This window comes from Schistocerca piceifrons, chromosome 4, assembly GCF_021461385.2.
Source record: "Schistocerca piceifrons isolate TAMUIC-IGC-003096 chromosome 4, iqSchPice1.1, whole genome shotgun sequence".
NCBI classification, from domain to species: domain Eukaryota; kingdom Metazoa; phylum Arthropoda; class Insecta; order Orthoptera; family Acrididae; genus Schistocerca; species Schistocerca piceifrons.
The window spans coordinates 473,940,312-473,958,666 of NC_060141.1; the positions used below are offsets into that span (position 1 = coordinate 473,940,312).

General features: G+C 38.5%; 2 protein-coding genes across 7 annotated transcripts in view; one reads left to right on the forward strand and one right to left on the reverse strand.

Moving 5' to 3' along the window:
* The window catches only part of LOC124794723 (L-seryl-tRNA(Sec) kinase), a 52,005-nt gene extending 38,653 nt beyond the window's left edge, over window positions 1-13,352 (reverse strand). Inside the window, exons 1-3 of one of the 6 annotated variants that reach the window (XM_047258313.1) lie at window positions 10,971-12,247; window positions 8,987-9,097; window positions 7,242-7,427 (exon numbers count right to left, since the gene is read on the reverse strand). In XM_047258313.1, the coding sequence (XP_047114269.1) occupies window positions 11,036-11,995 (960 nt within the window). In that variant the 5' untranslated portion in view covers window positions 11,996-12,247 and the 3' untranslated portion in view covers window positions 7,242-7,427; window positions 8,987-9,097; window positions 10,971-11,035. Of the gene's footprint in view, window positions 1-7,241; window positions 7,428-8,986; window positions 9,098-10,970; window positions 12,248-12,926 lie in introns of those variants that run through there. The other 5 variants (XR_007016602.1, XM_047258314.1, XM_047258315.1 and 2 more) reach the window with 5 other exon arrangements.
* LOC124794722 (ferrochelatase, mitochondrial) overlaps window positions 13,277-18,355 on the forward strand; it is a 72,217-nt gene continuing 67,138 nt past the window's right edge. Inside the window, exon 1 of the mRNA XM_047258310.1 lies at window positions 13,277-13,601. Coding sequence (XP_047114266.1) covers window positions 13,574-13,601 — 28 coding nt within the window. The 5' untranslated portion in view covers window positions 13,277-13,573. The remainder of the gene's footprint in view (window positions 13,602-18,355) is intronic.

Sequence of the window (18,355 nt, forward strand, 5' to 3'; positions counted from 1 at the left end):
AGGCAGAAAGGAATACAAACGTCTCAAAAATGAGATTGACAGGAAGTGCAAAATGGCTAAGCAGGCATGGCTAGAGGTCAAATGTAAGGATTTAGAGGCTTATCTCACTAGGGGTAAAATAGACACTGCTTACAGGAAAATTAAAGAGACCTTTGGAGAAAAGAGAACCACTTGCATGAGTATCAAGAGCTCAGATGGAAACCCAGTCCTAACCAAAGAAGGGAAAGCAGAAAGGTGGAAGGAGTATATAGAGGGTCTATACAAGGGTGACGTACTTGAGGACAATATAATGGAAATGGAAGAGGATATAGATGAAGATGAAATGGGAGATATGATATTGCGTGAAGAGTCTGACAGAGCACTGAAAGACCTGAGTCGAAACAAGGCCCCTGGAGTAGACAACATTCCATTAGAACTACTGACAGCCTTGGGAGAGCCAGTCCTGACAAAACTCTACCATCTGGTGAGCAAGATGTATGATACAGGCGAAATACCCTCAGACTTCAAGAAGAATATAATAATTCCAATCCCAAAGAAAGCAGGTGTTGACAGATGTGAAAATTACCGAACTATCAGTTTAATAAGTCACAGCTGCAAAATACTAACGCGAATTCTTTACAGACGAATGGAAAAACTGATAGAAGCCGACCTTGGGGAAGATCAGTTTGGATTCCGTAGAAATGTTGGAACACGTGAGGCAATACTGACCCTACGACTCATCTTAGAAGAAAGATTAAGGAAAGGCAAACCTACGTTTCTAGCATTTGTAGACTTAGAGAAAGCTTTTGACAATGTTGACTGGAATACTCTCTTTCAAATTCTGAAGGTGCCAGGGGTAAAATACAGGGAGCGAAAGGCTATTTACAATTTGTACAGAAAGCAGATGGCAGTTATAAGAGTCGAGGGGCATGAAAGGGAAGCAGTGGTTGTGAAAGGAGTGAGACAGGGTTGTAGCCTATCCCCGATGTTATTCAATCTGTATATTGAGCAAGCAATAAAGGAAACAAAAGAAAAATTCGGAGTTGGTATTAAAATCCATGGAGAAGAAATAAAAACTTTGAGGTTCGCCGATGACATTGTAATTCTGTCAGAGACAGCAAAGGACTTGGAAGAGCAGTTGAATGGAATGGACAGTGTCTTGAAAGGAGGATATAAGATGAACATCAACAAAAGCAAAACAAGGATAATGGAATGTAGTCTAAGTCGGGTGATGCTGAGGGAATTAGATTAGGAAATGAGGCACTTAAAGTAGTAAAGGAGTTTTGCTATTTGGGGAGCAAAATAACTGATGATGGTCGAAGTACAGAGGATATAAAATGTAGGCTGGCAATGGCAAGGAAAGCGTTTCTGAAGAAGAGAAATTTGTTAACATCCAGTATAGATTTAAGTGTCAGGAAGTCATTTCTGAAAGTATTCGTATGGAGTGTAGCCATGTATGGAAGTGAAACATGGACGATAAATAGTTTGGACAAGAAGAGAATAGAACCTTTCGAAATGTGGTGCTACAGAAGAATGCTGAAGATTAGATGGGTAGATCACATAACTAATGAGGAAGTATTGAATAGGATTGGGGAGAAGAGAAGTTTGTGGCACAACTTGACCAGAAGAAGGGATCGGTTGGTAGGACATGTTCTGAGGCATCAAGGGATCACCAATTTAGTACTGGAGGGCAGCGTGGAGGGTAAAAATCGTAGAGGGAGACCAAGAGATGAATACACTAAGCAGATTCAGAAGGATGTAGGTTGCAGTAGGTACTGGGAGATGAAAAAGCTTGCACAGGATAGAGTAGCATGGAGAGCTGCATCAAACCAGTCTCAGGACTGAAGACCACAACAACAACAACATATGCTACTCATCATCTCCACTATACAGTGAGTAACAACTACCCTTTTCATAATATTGCCATATTTACAAACTTTACACAAAATATGTATATTACTTAACAACACCAATTCTGTCACTGTCATCATACAGTCTAATGCCCTTTGACCTAGAATTACCATGTGCACATGAAACATTAATCATACGGGCAAGTATTTCAATGTCAATCAACCTAAGTCCACTGGAAAACTTGTCTTTAGTATTGTACATAGCATCATCAATTCCTTCACTAATTTTCTTCTTCGATGAACACAGTGAGGTTGTCAATAACTGTTCTTTGCGTTTAGGAGCAGCATCTGTAACATTGTTATTTAAATTATCTATACCAATTACATCTGAAATTCGACATTTCTTTACTTTTTTGAATATGTATCCACTGTTACGACCCACTTCAAGCAAAACATGTTGACATATGCAAGACTAAAAACTGATTAAGTTTGTAGCATTTAATATTAAACATATTGTAAACAGAGGAACAGGCAAGGATAATCTTTCTCATAGCCTTCTAGATTCATCTGCATTTCGTTTCAATTGTGTGAATCAAAAATTAAGGCACAAAAAATTTCGAGCAGAAAGAAGGTGTGGACCACTGCATGGAAAGAGGGGGCATGACAGGCAAAGATACCCAAACAAACTTTTTTAAAACATATTTCTAGCCAGAAATTGATTATGAAACTTTGCGATGTTATTGTTAAAGAATCAATCTAATAAATTATGCAATTAAAAAAATTCAAACTTTTTCACAATTTTGCCCTACATCTTCCCTTAACAATGGGGGAAAGCTTCAGGTTCAGGTGATGACTGAAAAGGCAGAGCAAGTGTACTCTTTGGATTCAGTCAGCACTTTTCTCGAAAATCTTACACTAGTCCATCATATTAGCGAAGACAGCAGTTGGCTGAACCTGCACCTTCTAACCGTAGAGAAATAATGTTCAGTGTTTGAAATTTTGTCAGTAGATGTTTGCCTGCTTTATTTCTTGTTCTACATCTACATCATTACTCTGCAATTCAAAAATTAATTGGTTGGCAGAGGGTTTATCAAACCACCTTCAAGATATTTCTCTACCGTTCCACTCTTGAACAGTGCATTGGAAAAACAAGCACTTTTAATCTTTCTGTGTGAGCTCTGGTTTCTATCATGATGATAATTCCCCCCTATGTAGGTGGACACCAACATAATAGTTTTGCATCCAGATGAGAAAGATGGTGGCTGAAATTTCACGAGAAGGTTCTGCTGCAACAAAAAAACACCTTTGTTTTAATGATCACCACCCCAATTCATGTTTACGTCCATGGCACTCTCTCCCCTATTTTGCAATAGTACAAAACAAGCTGCCCTTCTTTGAATTTTTTGCTGTCCTCTGTCAGTTCCATCTGATGCACATCCCACTCCGCAATACTCCAGAAGAGGGCAGACAAGGATGTTGTAAGCAATATCTTCAATAGACACTTATTACACATTGTAAGTGCTGTGCCAGTAAACCACAACCTTTTGCCTGCTTTACCCACAACATTAGCAATGTGGTCTTTCCAATTAAAGTTAATTGTAATTGTAATCCCTAAGTATTTAGTTGATTTTATAGCCTTTAGATCTGTGCAATTTATTGTGAACCACAATTCAGCAGATTTATTTTAGTACTCACGTGGGACGACAATATTTTTTTCATTATTTAGAGTCAACTGCCCCTTTTTGGATCATACAGATATATTGTCTAAATCATTAATGATTGTTTTTGATCATATAATGACTTTACAAGATGGTTAATGACAGCATCATCTGCAAACAATCTAAGAGGACTGCTCAAATTTCCTCATATGTTGTTTATATAGACCGGGTACAGCAAAGGGCTTATAACACTTCCCTGCGGAATGCCAGATATTACTTCTGTTTTACTCAATGACTTTCCATCAACTGCTACGAACTGTGACCTTTCTGACAGGAACTCAGAACCCTGTCGCACAACTGAGGCCACACTCCATAGTGCAAGCAATCTGATTAGAAGTTGCTTGTGAGGAACGATGTCAAAAGCCTTCTGAAAATCTAAAAATATGGAATCAATTTTACTCCCCTGTCAATAGCACTCATTACTTTATGAGAATAAAGAGCTAGTTGTGTCTAACAAAAATTATATTTTCTGAGTTCGTGCTGACTTTTTGTCAATAATTTTCTTCAAGATAATTCATAATGTTCGAAAACAGTATACATTCCAAAACCTTACTGCAAATTGATGTTAGTGATATGGATCTGTAATTCCTCCTATTTCCTTTCTTGGGTATTGGTGTGACTTGTGCAACTGTCCAGTCTTCAGGTACAGAACTTTCTATGAGTGAGCTGTTGTATACGACTGCTAAATATGGAAATATTGTATCAGCATACTCTGAAAGGAATTTGGCTAGTATTTCAAGCTGGGCCAGAGAGGCCTTGCTTTTGTTAAGTGGTTACCCCCTTGACTGTCAGAAAGGTGGAAATAAAATAAAATCTCAAACTAACAACATATTATAGCCTTCTGTAATTATGTGAATGTATTGTAATTCAGTTGATAGCTCCTGGCCACAGAAATCCATTTTGTTTTCATTTGATATGGGAGCAATAAATGAAGAGGAAACAGCAAAATCACTAAATGTAAACACGGCTCAGGTGCAGACTACCCACCTCCCCACTATAATTCAGACTGCTCTGTACATCAGCCCTGGATCTACGATATTTCTGGACCGAGGCAATACTAGATAGTGACACCCCCCGCTCCCCTCCCCCGAGCGTTTGATGTACGACCCCCCTCCCCCCCCCCCCCCCCCCCCGCAAAAAAAATATCGAAAAATCGGATTTTCAAAAAAATATCTTCATTTTGTAGCGCACATCTTTCTGAAGAATCTGACACGTAAAAAATACGTGTTCGAGGAAATGTAAGACATGTTATTGGTCTTAAGTGTGCCAAAGTGCATTGCCACGCCTCTTCACACAGATTTGTTCTACCGCACATCACTGTATTTCGCTCTGTGGAATTCAGACATGTAATATTTTTTAATGGATGCCATCAAACTATATCCAGGACAATGGAAATTAAAATGTTCCGTGGTGCCTATCCTGCTTCCAGTAGGCCGGCTTGACATCCTGCCCATCTTAAAACAAACTCACATTTAATACTGGACGGGATGATTTGTAACTGGGGGAACAAGAACTCTTCAGAAAATTTGCACCCTCTATTGCCTATTAGCTAATAACTTGCTGTTTTGCGTGACATAAAATTAAATATAGGTTACATAGAACCAGTAAAGACAAGAGACAAGCAAGACAATACACATCAAAGTTCGTCAAACGTTTTGCTACATGAAAAAACGAAATGTCATTCTCTAATACTGGAAAAGCTGCTAATACAAATAGTACCCAAGACAGGTGCGGTTTCTCGATTTCATTACATGTATTTTGACACTGTCTGTTACATAAAGCAAAATGGGCCTGCCTAATATTGCAGCAGTTGTAACACACACCAAATAAACGAGACTGTTTTGGCACAAATGGTCATTTTTATATATATATAACACAATAGAATATAATTCATTAAGTACCAATATGACATACCTATTAGGCCTACTAGAAGCAAAAATCTTTATGTTCAGAAATAGTTTTGCAGTCATTCATATCCTCCAGTTCCTCTAGCATGAGATCGGAAAGTAATAGCACAAAATTTTTATATAGCTTTGGAATTGTTGTATTCTTCCATAATTTATGTGACATCTCCGTTTCATCTCCTTCCTTGTTCTAATAAACAATCTTGTCATTACTAATTCTATAACTATTCCTTCCAGTGTCAAAACTTATTCTCGGGTTAACTTCACTAACCCTGTCACAATCACCCAGTTTAGTTATCCCGCTTTTATTCCCCAGTTAGGCATTATTACGCACTCGCACAATGCATTTTCCACGCTACTCCCAAAATAGAACTTAAGCGGCTGCTAACCAGGGACTGTACAACTGGCCCTTACTAGTGTAGCGGTCTGGCCAAAAATTTTCTGCCAAAATTCATTTTCTTGGATACAACGCGAAGATGATACGTAATCTTTCTTACCTGTTATTCCTGTTAGTCATTTATTTCCATTCTGGTAGTCTGAACCTACGGATTTCGCTAGTAATTATAACAAGGCTGATCATTCGCAAACCCAGCAACCACACAAACAGTGATTAGCATCCGACAGCGAGTGGCATCCACCCGTTCGGCTTTATTCTGCTCAGCTCATATAGCCCCATCCCCTTTTGTCTCCAGGAGAGTTTATTTCTAGATGCATTGGGGATTCCCCTGGCAGAGACATCACATACACTATGCGCGTATTCAAAAATCAACTTATGATTCATTCGGAAATCAACTCAATGTTCAAAAACCAACAAGGTTTTTTCCCCTCGAGAATATGAATTTGGTGCCCCAGGCCCCCCTTAAATTGCTGCCCGGGGAAGATACCCCGATTAACCACCCACTCCCTAAATCTGGGCCTGTTGTGCATGCGTGAATCTGGCAGCTTGGGCGCGCCAGTAAGATTTTTCTGGGTAGCATCTGACTGCTTGCTGCTACTGCTTATACAGCCACACTTCTGTCGCCAGAAGTGGGAGAAGATACTACTCATATGCTGCTCAACTGCACACATGTACGAGTTCACTCGCAACTGCTCAAACAAATCTAATGTAAACAGCTGCGACATCACGCTCATCGGAGGCAATTTGTCATTATGAAGCATTACATAGTCTTCTTACTGCGTGTGACACATTTTGCTGTTGGCAGACGCTTGCATGAGCACTGAGTTTTGTTGTATATGGGACATTTCCTTTGCAACTTAAGTTTTATTTTCGTTTTTTTTTTTTTTTCTCAATCATGTTTTATTGCTGCAATAAAAATATCACCACTGATATAATGTGTTGAAGTGGTGCATGTACCTTGGGAGTAAGTTCGCCATCCATGCTGCTGTAACTATTGAATCCAATTGCCTATTATAATTCACACGGTCAAAATAAGTGTGTTAGCTTAATCATAATGAGGAGCAACTAACATGTCCTCAATGTCCACCTTATTGCCCAGCTCGAGCACACACAGGCCTAGTCTAGATCTCCATGAAGGCACTGTGTTTTGAAAAATTCCAGAATAGCACTTTCCCGGGAATCGTATTTTTGAGCCTTTATTATGCGATTGGTGAATGAAAGAACTTCATGAAGATTACTTTGAGAAAATGTGAAATTTAAGTTCTACAATAAGCAACAATTTGCATCAAACTCTAAAACATCCATGTATACCTGTCTATTAGCATGATCATTTACAACAGTATCTATTCTATAACAATGACTACAGTTCCTCTTCCAAATTATGAAAGCTCACCTCTTACTTTTTACTTCTTCGAAATATTGTTCATGCATCTTGGAATGATATTAAATGATTTTCCAAGTTAGTGATGCTATTTTTGCTCATGCGCGAGCATTTCTGCATCCACTGAAATGCTGCATCCTTCTAGATTCACTGACTGCATTTCTGTTCAGTACGACCAACGCTTTTTCCTCTAGAGATCTGCAGCAAGAACTGAACTATAAAACTGTTATGGAAGTCTCAAGAGACATTTATTTAGATATTATACAGATAGGATAAACTTATGGTTATTGTTACCCAACATTCATACATGTAGAATCTTTTCTGTAGACATCATATACAAATTTTCATTAAATGCTCCATTTTATGGCATTTTCTGAAAAATTCATTAGATATAATCTCAGACTGCCCATTTCTGATAAGAACATAAAACAGAAAAACAATTTATGCCAGGCAGAAAAGTTTTCATGTGCAAAAATAACAGTGCACCTTGCATGACACTGAAAGTTAACAACATACAGGGTCGCAAATTGCTCTCGAGGCACTACCAAGCTGTAGTTGCTTTGTAGAAAGAGGGTGTTCCTAGCAGTGACAATTATAAATTAAAAATCAAATAAGGGACTAACAATAATATTATGACAAGGATAGACTGCTACCTGCCATACAGAGGAGACACTCAGTCACAGACAGATGCAACAAAATGACTCAGCCAAAATCCTTTCTTCTGAAGTAATGCATTTTCTATAAAGTGAGTAGCAATCCATCTTTTTCATTATACAGAGTGATTCAAAAAGAATACCACAACTTTAGGAATTTAAAACTCTGCAACGACAAAAGGCAGAGCTAAGCACTATCTGTCGGCGAATTAAAGGAGCTATAAAGTTTCATTTAGTTGTACATTTGTTCGCTTGAGGCGCTGTTGACTAGGCGTCAGCGTCAGTTGATGCTAAGATGGCGAACGCTCAACAGAAAGCTTTTTGTGTTATTGAGTACGGCAGAAGTGAATCGACGACAGTTGTTCAGCGTGCATTTCGAACGAAGTATGGTGTTAAACCTCCTGATAGGTGGTGTATTAAACGTTGGTATAAACAGTTTACAGAGAATGGGTGTTTGTACAAAGGGAAAAGTTCTGGACGGCTGAGAACGAGTGATGAAAATGTAGCACGCATCCAGCAAGCATTTGTTCGCAGCCCAGGAAAATCGACTCGCACAGCTAGCAGAGAGCTGCAAATTCCACAATCAACTGTATGGAGAGTCCTACGAAAAAGGTTAGTTATGAAACATGAACTACCCGAGGCGATGGATCGGCCGCCAGGCAGCCCGTGACTGAGCACTTCATCACTGGCCTCCAAGAAGCCCTGATCTTACCCCCTGCGATTTTTTTCTTATGGGGGGTATGTTAAGGATATGGTGTTTCGGCCACCTCTCCCAGCCACCATTGATGATTTGAAACGAGAAATAACAGCAGCTATCCAAACTGTTACGCTTGATATGCTACAGAGAGTGTGGAACGAGTTGGAGTATCGGGTTGATATTGCTTGAGTGTCTGGAGGGGGCCATATTGAACATCTCTGAACTTGTTTTTGAGTGAAAAAAAAAAACCTTTTTAAATACTCTTTGTAATGATGTATAACAGAAGGTTATATTATGTTTCTTTCATTAAATACACATTTTTAAAGTTGTGGTATTCTTTTTTAATCACCCTGTATTGTTAAAAATAATAAAAAAACTATGTAGGGCTGCTTCAATGTTTCACTTACATTCTCTGCAATAAAAGAAATTGCTTTTAGGAGCAGACAGACATGCTTGATGCGGTAGTGCTTGGGATATATGTATCACTACCCCAATAACTGCTTCTTGAAGTGATGAACCTTTCACGGCAGAAGTATCAATACATTAGGCCTTTTCTGAACCCACACCAATTAAAATTGCACACAAAAGACAGCATTATTTCTTTTATTAAAATTAAGGAGAAGTGCTATGTTGCCATTTTGTAAGAAACTCATTGTACACTTTAATGTAGTGCCTAGTCTATGTAGGAACATTATTGGACATTAAAAACATGATTGTGTCAACTGGAAAGTGCTATTTTCTCAGTCAGATGTTCTCAAGAAAGGATTTTAAGGAGATGTTTCTCAAAATGTGTCTGATGTTGCACAGAAATTACCTCATGTAATTGACTGTAGCTAAAAACTTCTTGACACTAAAATTCACTATCAGAATACAGCAAGCATTAGTGAACTAGGATAATAGTCCATATAGTATCTGATCTGTAGGACTACCACCATGTCTTACAAAATAATTTTCTGTGATGACCTCAGATTTTCTTGTAAGCTGTAATGCATCTGGGTACAATGTGCAAATGGTTTAGAGGATACACTTTCAAATCAGATGCTTCATGTTAGTCTTTAGTAATGTTGTTGTTGTTGTTGTGGTCTTCAGTCCAGAGACTGGTTTGATGCAGCCCTCCGTACTACTATGTCCTGTGCAAGCCACTTTATCTCCAAGTAACTACTGCAACATACATACTTCTTAGTGTATTCATCTCTTGGTCTACCTCTATGATTTTTACCCTCCACACTTCCCTCCAATACTAAATTGGTGATCCCTTGATGCCTCAGAATGTGTCCTATCAACCAATCCTTTTTTTCTAGTCAAGTTGAGCTACACAATCCTCCTCTCCCCAATTCTATTGAGCACCTCCTCATTAGTTATGTGATCCACCCATCTAACTTCAGCATTCTTCTGTAGCACCACATTTCAAAAGCTGGAAATACGGAAGCATCCGATCCCACCCGTCTGCTTTGACCCATGACGTCACAAATATGGCGGAAACAAAAACAAACACACACACTTTCCACAAGAAGCCTAATGACACTAACGGGACAAGCGCGGGAAATGGGGTGTTTTGTGTGGGGGGGGGGGGGGGGGGGGGCAAACTAAATATAAACAAATTTAGACGCCTTGCGTAGCTACAACGTGTAAGTGAAGACAGCCATGCATGAATACCCACCCACCTCCCCAGGGGTCGTAACCCCTGCAACCCATAGAAGATAAAGATGCTTCAGTAGCTGATTAGTGTTTTTCGTCTTTAAAAAAAAAAAATCTCACGGGATAGAACGAACAGATCAGAAAGATAAATATAATAAACTAAAACAGAAATTCGAGGAGACAGATAATTAAAATAAGTAATAAGTGTTTTTAAATTTAAAAAAATCTCACGAGATAGAACGAACAGATCAGAAAAGTAAATAAAATAAGATAAAACAGAACTGGAGACAGCCACACTCAAACCAAACTCCGCGCCGTCATGACGTCACACACGACAACACCCTTACGTCACGGGTCAAAGCCGACGCGTTTGGATCGGACGCTTCTGTCGACCCCAAAAGCTTCTGCTCTCTTCTTGTCTAAACTATTTATGATCCACATTTCACTTCCATACATGGCTACACTCCATAGAAATACTTTCAGAAAAGACTTCTAGAAACTTAAATCTATACTCAATGTTAACAAATTTCTCTTCTTCATAAACATTTTCCTTGCTATAGCCAGTATACATTTTATATCCAGTCTTTAGTAATACACAAAGATATCTAGATGATTTACCATATGGCCAATCCCAATTCAGTTGGAAGATAACTACACCAATAGCTCATTAATTAAAAACCACAATTTAAAGTAAAAACTACTGTGTAGTTGTTATTTTGGTACACGGTCACAATACAAAATTTGTGAAGTTACCTGTGTTTCCAGTGCTTTCTGCCAGTTCTCACAGTTGCATTTACTGTACTGGACCTAAACATTCCTCATAAAAAAGTTAGCCACCACTGTTGTAATTCTTCCTGCAGTTCATCACTTCTGGTCTCAAACATTTTATATATGGCTTCTGGCACCTCCAGAACACCACTTTTCAATTCTTGTAGGAGTAACTGTTTCTTTAAAATTAAGGATTGCTTATTTTTACCAGCAGCGGTGCTTGCAGATAGTTGCTTTATTTTACTACCTATAACTTTCCGCAGAGCAATATCAGCTTCATGAATGAGATTAGGAGCACATTTTTTATGTGCATTCTCATCATCTTCATTATTCACAGGTAAAACTGGTTCCTTTAGGCTATCCTCTATAACCCGGAATACAGTTTGTGCATCTCTCTTATCAAATGGCGATTCTGATGAGAGACAACAGAACCATTTCTCCCACGAATTTTTCTTACTGGGGCAGCACAGTTTTCCTGCCATTCTAATAATAGTATCTTGTGCCACACGATCATCTGATCTCTGAGAGTTGCGACTACAAGCCACCTCTGCTGAACAGTGTAAACAGATTTCTGCAAAACTTATTGTATATCTTCTTGCCATTTTAAAATATTCATACCGCATACTACTGTAATACATATTGTCATCTATGAGGACCATTGTAGTTTCGTCTGTAGCTTGTGAAATGTGCCTTTTGGTCTTCTCTATTTGCATACACTGCAAGTAGTCGTCTAGTTCTAAATAGTTCTGTGTTTTCAGGAGGCAAATAATATTTTCAACTACGACAACAACCTTCTTACGAGTTTCACTCCACTTAGTTTGTTCAAGCGAAAGTAGTGGCACTAATGCATCATAACAAATATGAATTATACTGTGATTTTTTTCACCCACGGATCCAGAAACATTAACGTCGCCACTCAACTTCATCAACACTTTTGAGAACGTTGTTTTGCCACTAGCTGGCAAACCAAGTAAAATAAGCAACACAATCTCACTTTCCTTATTTTCCATGACAGCACAATATTTGCAATTCTTAAGAGTAATTTGGTATACAATTACTAAATAAGACTTAACCCAAACTCATTTGACAATGTCTACATAACGTTACTATTATTTCATGGCATCTGCTTATTCAACTTCGACAGTGAGCTCTTATTTCCAACAAATTAAACGTTTCGATATAATCAACTATTCAACACGGTTGCCGGCAACTCCACACCATTTTTGAAATTGTCACTGCAGCACAGAACACTAAATCTGACACTTGACTCTTTAGCGCAAAAAACAAACAACTGTCGAAAATGTGTGACCAACACTGAAGAAATAAAAAGCGAAAACATTTTGAGAAGGACCTAAATTTTGGAACAAGACACTCGTATGATTTTAATACAAATAACAAAAAAAAAAAATAATTTATATAGATCCACCAACAATAGCACTATGCGGCCAACTACTGACAGCACATTTCACATTGTACCGCCACCACCATATCCCTGCGACGCGTTGCCACTAAACTCACAACCATCACATTTTATGCTTCCGTCTAGAACTAGAGCGAAGCAAAACATGCGTCATGCGTAGGAATGAGGAGTGTAAGATGTGAGCTTGCAACAAAAGTTCATCTTTTATAAATACGATGATGTATATCTGGGCGAGTATTCATGAACTATATCAGCAGACAAGTGCTGATTATTGCTCCCAAATTACGAGAAACTTGTAAATTTTCGATAGCTGTAACACAATCAGATATAACTGTACAAAACCACACCCATATCAGTGCGCATTAACACCGAGACACCTGTAATTTTCTGAAAGCTAATAGAAGAATAACTTAAAAGTTGAGCAAATTTAGCAGTGTATTATCCCAAAAATGAATAATATTAGGATGCTACTCACTGCCGATACCACTCCATTATTTTAAGTGTCTTGTTATCTGACTTACCTGTTAAAAGACAGCCTGACATCAGTGGAAACTTGCTTGATACTTGTAAGGATGTCACGAATCCGGACATAGTAAAAGTCTTATTGTGAAATCCATTGCAAATTTTAGCTCCCAGATGTAAAAATTGGCGCTTCAGCGTTTTTATGATTAGGTCTTAACAGAGGTTCGGCTGGACAAGAAAAGTATTAACAAGCTGCTTCCTTGAATTAACAAACAGAAACTAGTTTTCAAGTTATTTCTTGCCTTGTGGTATAGACTACATGATATGTACACCAAATAAAATGTTATGTATTGTCTTTCCCGACTCAGTGTCGGCTGACGTATGCAAGGATTTTCGTTATATTGGCAGCATGCTGGTGAAATGAAAAACGAGAAGCATGAAAGCGTCCTTTACACCAGATCAGCTGTTTATATAAACACAATGTTATCTTCATGAAGCAACTTTCTTTATCAAGAGAACCATTATTTCTGTCTTTTTATTTTTTGTAGCCACTGTTACATCACGACAGAGAAGTGACGAGCACTTTTGGTGTCATCATTAGGGTAGTTCTCTCACACGTGATTGTCGTCCTGAGACTAAATAGCGAAATTGTAGAGAAGATTTTTGATAGATAGTCCAAACAGATACTGAAATTCTGAGTCAATCCATGATGAACACTATACGCTTCGTAATAGGTAAGTGCTTTCTGCGGTACGTTCTCTCTCTCTCTCTCTCTCTCTCTCTCTCTCTCGTGTGTGTGTGTGTGTGTGTGTGTGTGTGTGTGTGTGTGTGTGTGTCACATAATAGGAAAAAAAGTTTTAGAAGTAGAGTGTGTGCAGGCATGGCTGTCACGCTCTGCCGACGAGCTAACAAGACCGACAAATTATCTGTGATTTGAGGGAAAAGAGAGAGAGAAGACAGTGTAAAACACAATCCAATTCGTCTTATTCTTTCTTCAAATACTTTCGCCGCACTTGTTAGATACAAAACGTTCTCATCCGCGAATATTAGTAATTACAGTGTTATGGAGTCATAATTACTTTTCTTTTCCCCAGAAAGAATTGTAATAAGGTTGCAGACAGAAATTTGACACTTAGAGAACTTCCGAAGCAAGATATAACTAATACAGTGCACATAACAGTTATATTTCCCTCTACTTCTTCCTGCTCGATCTAGTAACTTCGACCTCCATCCCCCGCCACTGCTTTTTTTCACCCCTCTGCAGCGTGCAGTATCCAGGAAACAGGTAGCATTCACAAACCAAGTATGACTGTATTTGGATGTACCAGTACTGTTAATCTGCTCCAACATCTGCATCTACACTCTGCAAACCACCTTTAGGTGCATGGCAGTGGGTGTATCCCATTGTACCAGTTATTAGGGTTTCTTCCTGTTAGACCTACTTTCACTTGTGGAGTGTGGGAAGAATGATTGTTTGAATGCCTCTGTGTATGCAGTAATTATTCTAATCTTATCTTCATGATCACTGTGTGAGCAATACGTAGAGGGTTGTAGTATTCCCTGGAGTAATCATTTAATGCTGGTACATGAAACTTTGTTAACTGACTTTATATGGAAATGAACCTGAACTCCACTGACATAATTTCAGGTTTTGTTCAGAGACAAATACAGAATATTTTTGTATCAGGCACTCATGGTCTTCAGTGTATTGTTGTAGGGTGACTACATTTAGTTTGATCTCTTACTGCCATTTCTCTCAGTAAGAGCATTGTAATGAAAATATTTGTATGATAGTACAGATGTCAACATATATAGGACTATCATATGCCTTGCTTGAAACAAATTTGTTCCATTTACCCAAAATACTTGCTTTTGACAACAGTTATGCCTACTTCACTCTTTGCCCTTACACTAAGGTGACAAATTCCATGGGTTATGGTACCTCCTCGTCAGGCTTTCTTTTGCCTGGCGTAGAGCAACAATTTGACATGGCATGGACCCAACATGTCACTGAAAATCCCCTGCAGAAATATTGAACCATGCTGCCTCTATAGCTGTCTGTAATTGCAAAAGTGTTACTGGTGCAGGATTTGGTGCACAGACTGACCTCTTGATTATGTCCCATAAATGTTTGATGGGATACATGTCAGGCAATCTGAGTGGCTGAATCATTCAAAATGTTCTTCAAACCAATGATGAACAATTGTGGCATTGTCATCCATGAAAAAAACATATTTGTTTAGGAACATGAAGTCCATGAATGGCTGCAAATGGTCTCCAAGCAGCCAAACATAACCATTTCCTATCAATGACTAGTCCAGTTGGACCAGAGGACACAGTCCACTCCATGTAAACATAGCCACACCATTATGGAACCACCTCCAGCTTGTACAATGCCTTTTTGACAACTTGAGTCTATTGCTTCATGGGATCTGCACCACACTCAGAACCTACCATCAGCTCTTGCCAACTGTAATCAGAATTCATCTAACCATGCCACTGTTTTCCAGTCATCTAAGGTCCAACCAATATGGTCGAGAGCTCAGGAGAGGGACTGCAATGATGTCATGCTGTTGGCAAAGGCACTAGCATTGGTCATTTGCTGCCATTGCCTGTTAACATCAGATTCCACTGCACTGTCCTAGTGAATACGTCCCACATCGATTTATTCATGTAGTGTTGCTTGTCTGTTAGCACTGACAGCTCCATGCAAATGCCATGGCTCTTGGACATTAAGTGAAGGCCATCATGCACTTCGTTGGCCATGGTGAGAGGTAATGCCTGAAACTTGGTATCCTGAGCACACTCTTGACTCTGCAGAAATTGGAATATTGAATGCCCTAATGATTTCTGAAATAGAATGTCTCGTGTGTCTAGTTCCAACCACCATTCCACATTCAGAGTCTGTTAATTCCTGTCATGCATGCAGCCGTAATCACTTAGGAAAGTGTTTTACATAAATTGCCTGAGCACAAATGACAGCTCTGCCAATGCACTACCCTTTTATAACTCGTATACATGATACTACCACGAACTGTATATGTGCGTTTTGGTATCCCATGACTTTTGTCACCTCAGTGTATGCTTGCATTCAGGATAGTGCTTGCATTCAAGGTAGTGTTAATTGTGTTAACAGTGATACACAGCAGTGTAGATAGGTTTAGCAATGGAAGATTTGGCCAGTAATCACATTGTGCAGTGGAAAATGGCACATTTACACCCCAATGAGTTCTTCCTGCTGTAAAGCCAACTATATCACAGTACTTGCATTACTCTGTGATTTGTATTTTACCTTTCGGTGTTTGCATATCACAGACTTGTTCACTGTTGTGAGGACATTTTCACAGAAATAAAGTTAACTGGAACAACAAAATGACTAAATCATAATTATGTTATCACTCTAATCAGTTGCCAGAGGTTGCAGATTCCATATACCAAAATACACAGGAGATATCCCTGAATGATCTCCAAAATTTTGGTGACAGAGTTCAGATTCACCATGCATAATATTCATAAAGGTATATAGTTACATTAGAAGCAGAAGATAAATTTTGTGCTTTGTATTCCTCTAAATTGCAAGTTATCTCATTAATCAAACAGTAGAAAATCCAGGAAGGATTGTAACAATATTATGAAAAGGAAAGCTGCTACTCACCATATAGAGAAGATATTGAGTTGCAGACTGTCACACATAAAGCTTTCGGCCAATAAGGCCTTACTGGCCGAAAGCTTTATGTGTGATAGTTTTTTATTGTGCCCATCAGCAACTCAGCACCTCCACTATATGGTGAGTAGTAACTCCCCTTTTCACAATAAAGTTATCTCGTTACTGTACTGATATGCTCTTTGAAGGACAAATAAAAATATTTATTATTTTGTACAAAATACTCCTCATCTTTGACATAGGTCATCCACAACTGTTGTTATATTTGATTAAATAACAGCTCCAGCTGCATGTAATGTATTTATTTTCGCTAAATAAGATATGTTTTTTATGTAGCTGGAGCTGCTATTTAATCAAATAAAAATGTTGTCAAAGTATGCGTAATATGCAGTTCTTATATTCTGTGCCCTTAATGGGGTTAAAAGCTGGAAACTCTTAGCCTACTTGCTGAGATATTTGGCAATGATCAGCATTTCATATGAATATTTCGTATCTGAAGTGGTTGATTCCATATGATTGGTGAAAGCTAATTTGGAGATATGTCTGACTTGGCTTCTGAATTGGGCATCATAGGTTACTTCACAATCTAACAGCTATTCGCACAAATCTTCCAAGTGGATTTACAGTATTGGTATGTGGATTTACAATTTTGGTATGGATTATGCTATGTTATTATATGTCAGGGGCTTCTAATTTAAATTGCTGAATGGTTATTTGTGCTATTCACTCAAGAGACCCTTCTACTCAGGAAATTTTAATCAAAAGTAATCAGATTTGCAACTTATTGCAGTAGAAATTGCTGATAAATAAATGTGAATCTCAAGACGGGATCAAATGTAAATCAAAACTGTTAACTAGGGAAAAATTTCTATGATTTTTATAATTAAATTTGAGTGACTTTTGTGCATCATACTTTAAATGAGAAATAAATATCAGTGATTACCTGTCATGTGCCTTTGTGTAGTTTGATTTGTATATTGCAGAGAGGATGATTATGGAGAAATTTAACTTGTCATGCTCCCATTGGAACTACTGACGGCCTTGGGAGAGCCAGTCCTGACAAAACTCTACCATCTGGTGAGCAAGATGTATGAAACAGGCGAAATACCCTCAGACTTCAAGAAGAATATAATAATTCCAATCCCAAAGAAAGCAGGTGTTGACAGATGTGAAAATTACCGAACAATCAGTTTAATAAGCCACAGCTGCAAAGTACTAACGCGAATTCTTTACAGACGAATGGAAAAACTAGTAAAAGCCGACCTCGGGGAAGATCAGTTTGGATTCCGTAGAAATACTGGAACACGTGAGGCAATACTGACCTTACGACTTATCTTAAAAGAAAGATTAAGGAAAGGCAAAACTACGTTTTTGACAATGTTGACTGGAATACTCTCTTTCAAATTCTAAAGGTGGCAGGGGTAAAATACAGGGAGCGAAAGGCTATTTACAACTTGTACAGAAACCAGATGGCAGTTATAAGAGTTGAGGGACATGAAAGGGAAGCAGTGGTTGGGAAGGGAGTAAGACAGGGTTGTAGCCTCTCCCCGATGTTATTCAATCTCTATATTGAGCAAGCAGTAGAGGAAACAAAAGAAAAATTCGGAGTAGGTATTAAAATTCATGGAGAAGAAATAAAAACTTTGAGGTTCGCCAATGACATTGTAATTCTGTCAGAGACAGCAAAGGACTTGGAAGAGCAGTTGAACGGAATGGATGGTGTCTTGAAGGGAGGATATAAGATGAACATCAACAAAAGCAAAACGAGGATAATGGAATGTAGTCAAGTTAAGTCGGGTGATGCTGAGGGTATTAGATTAGGAA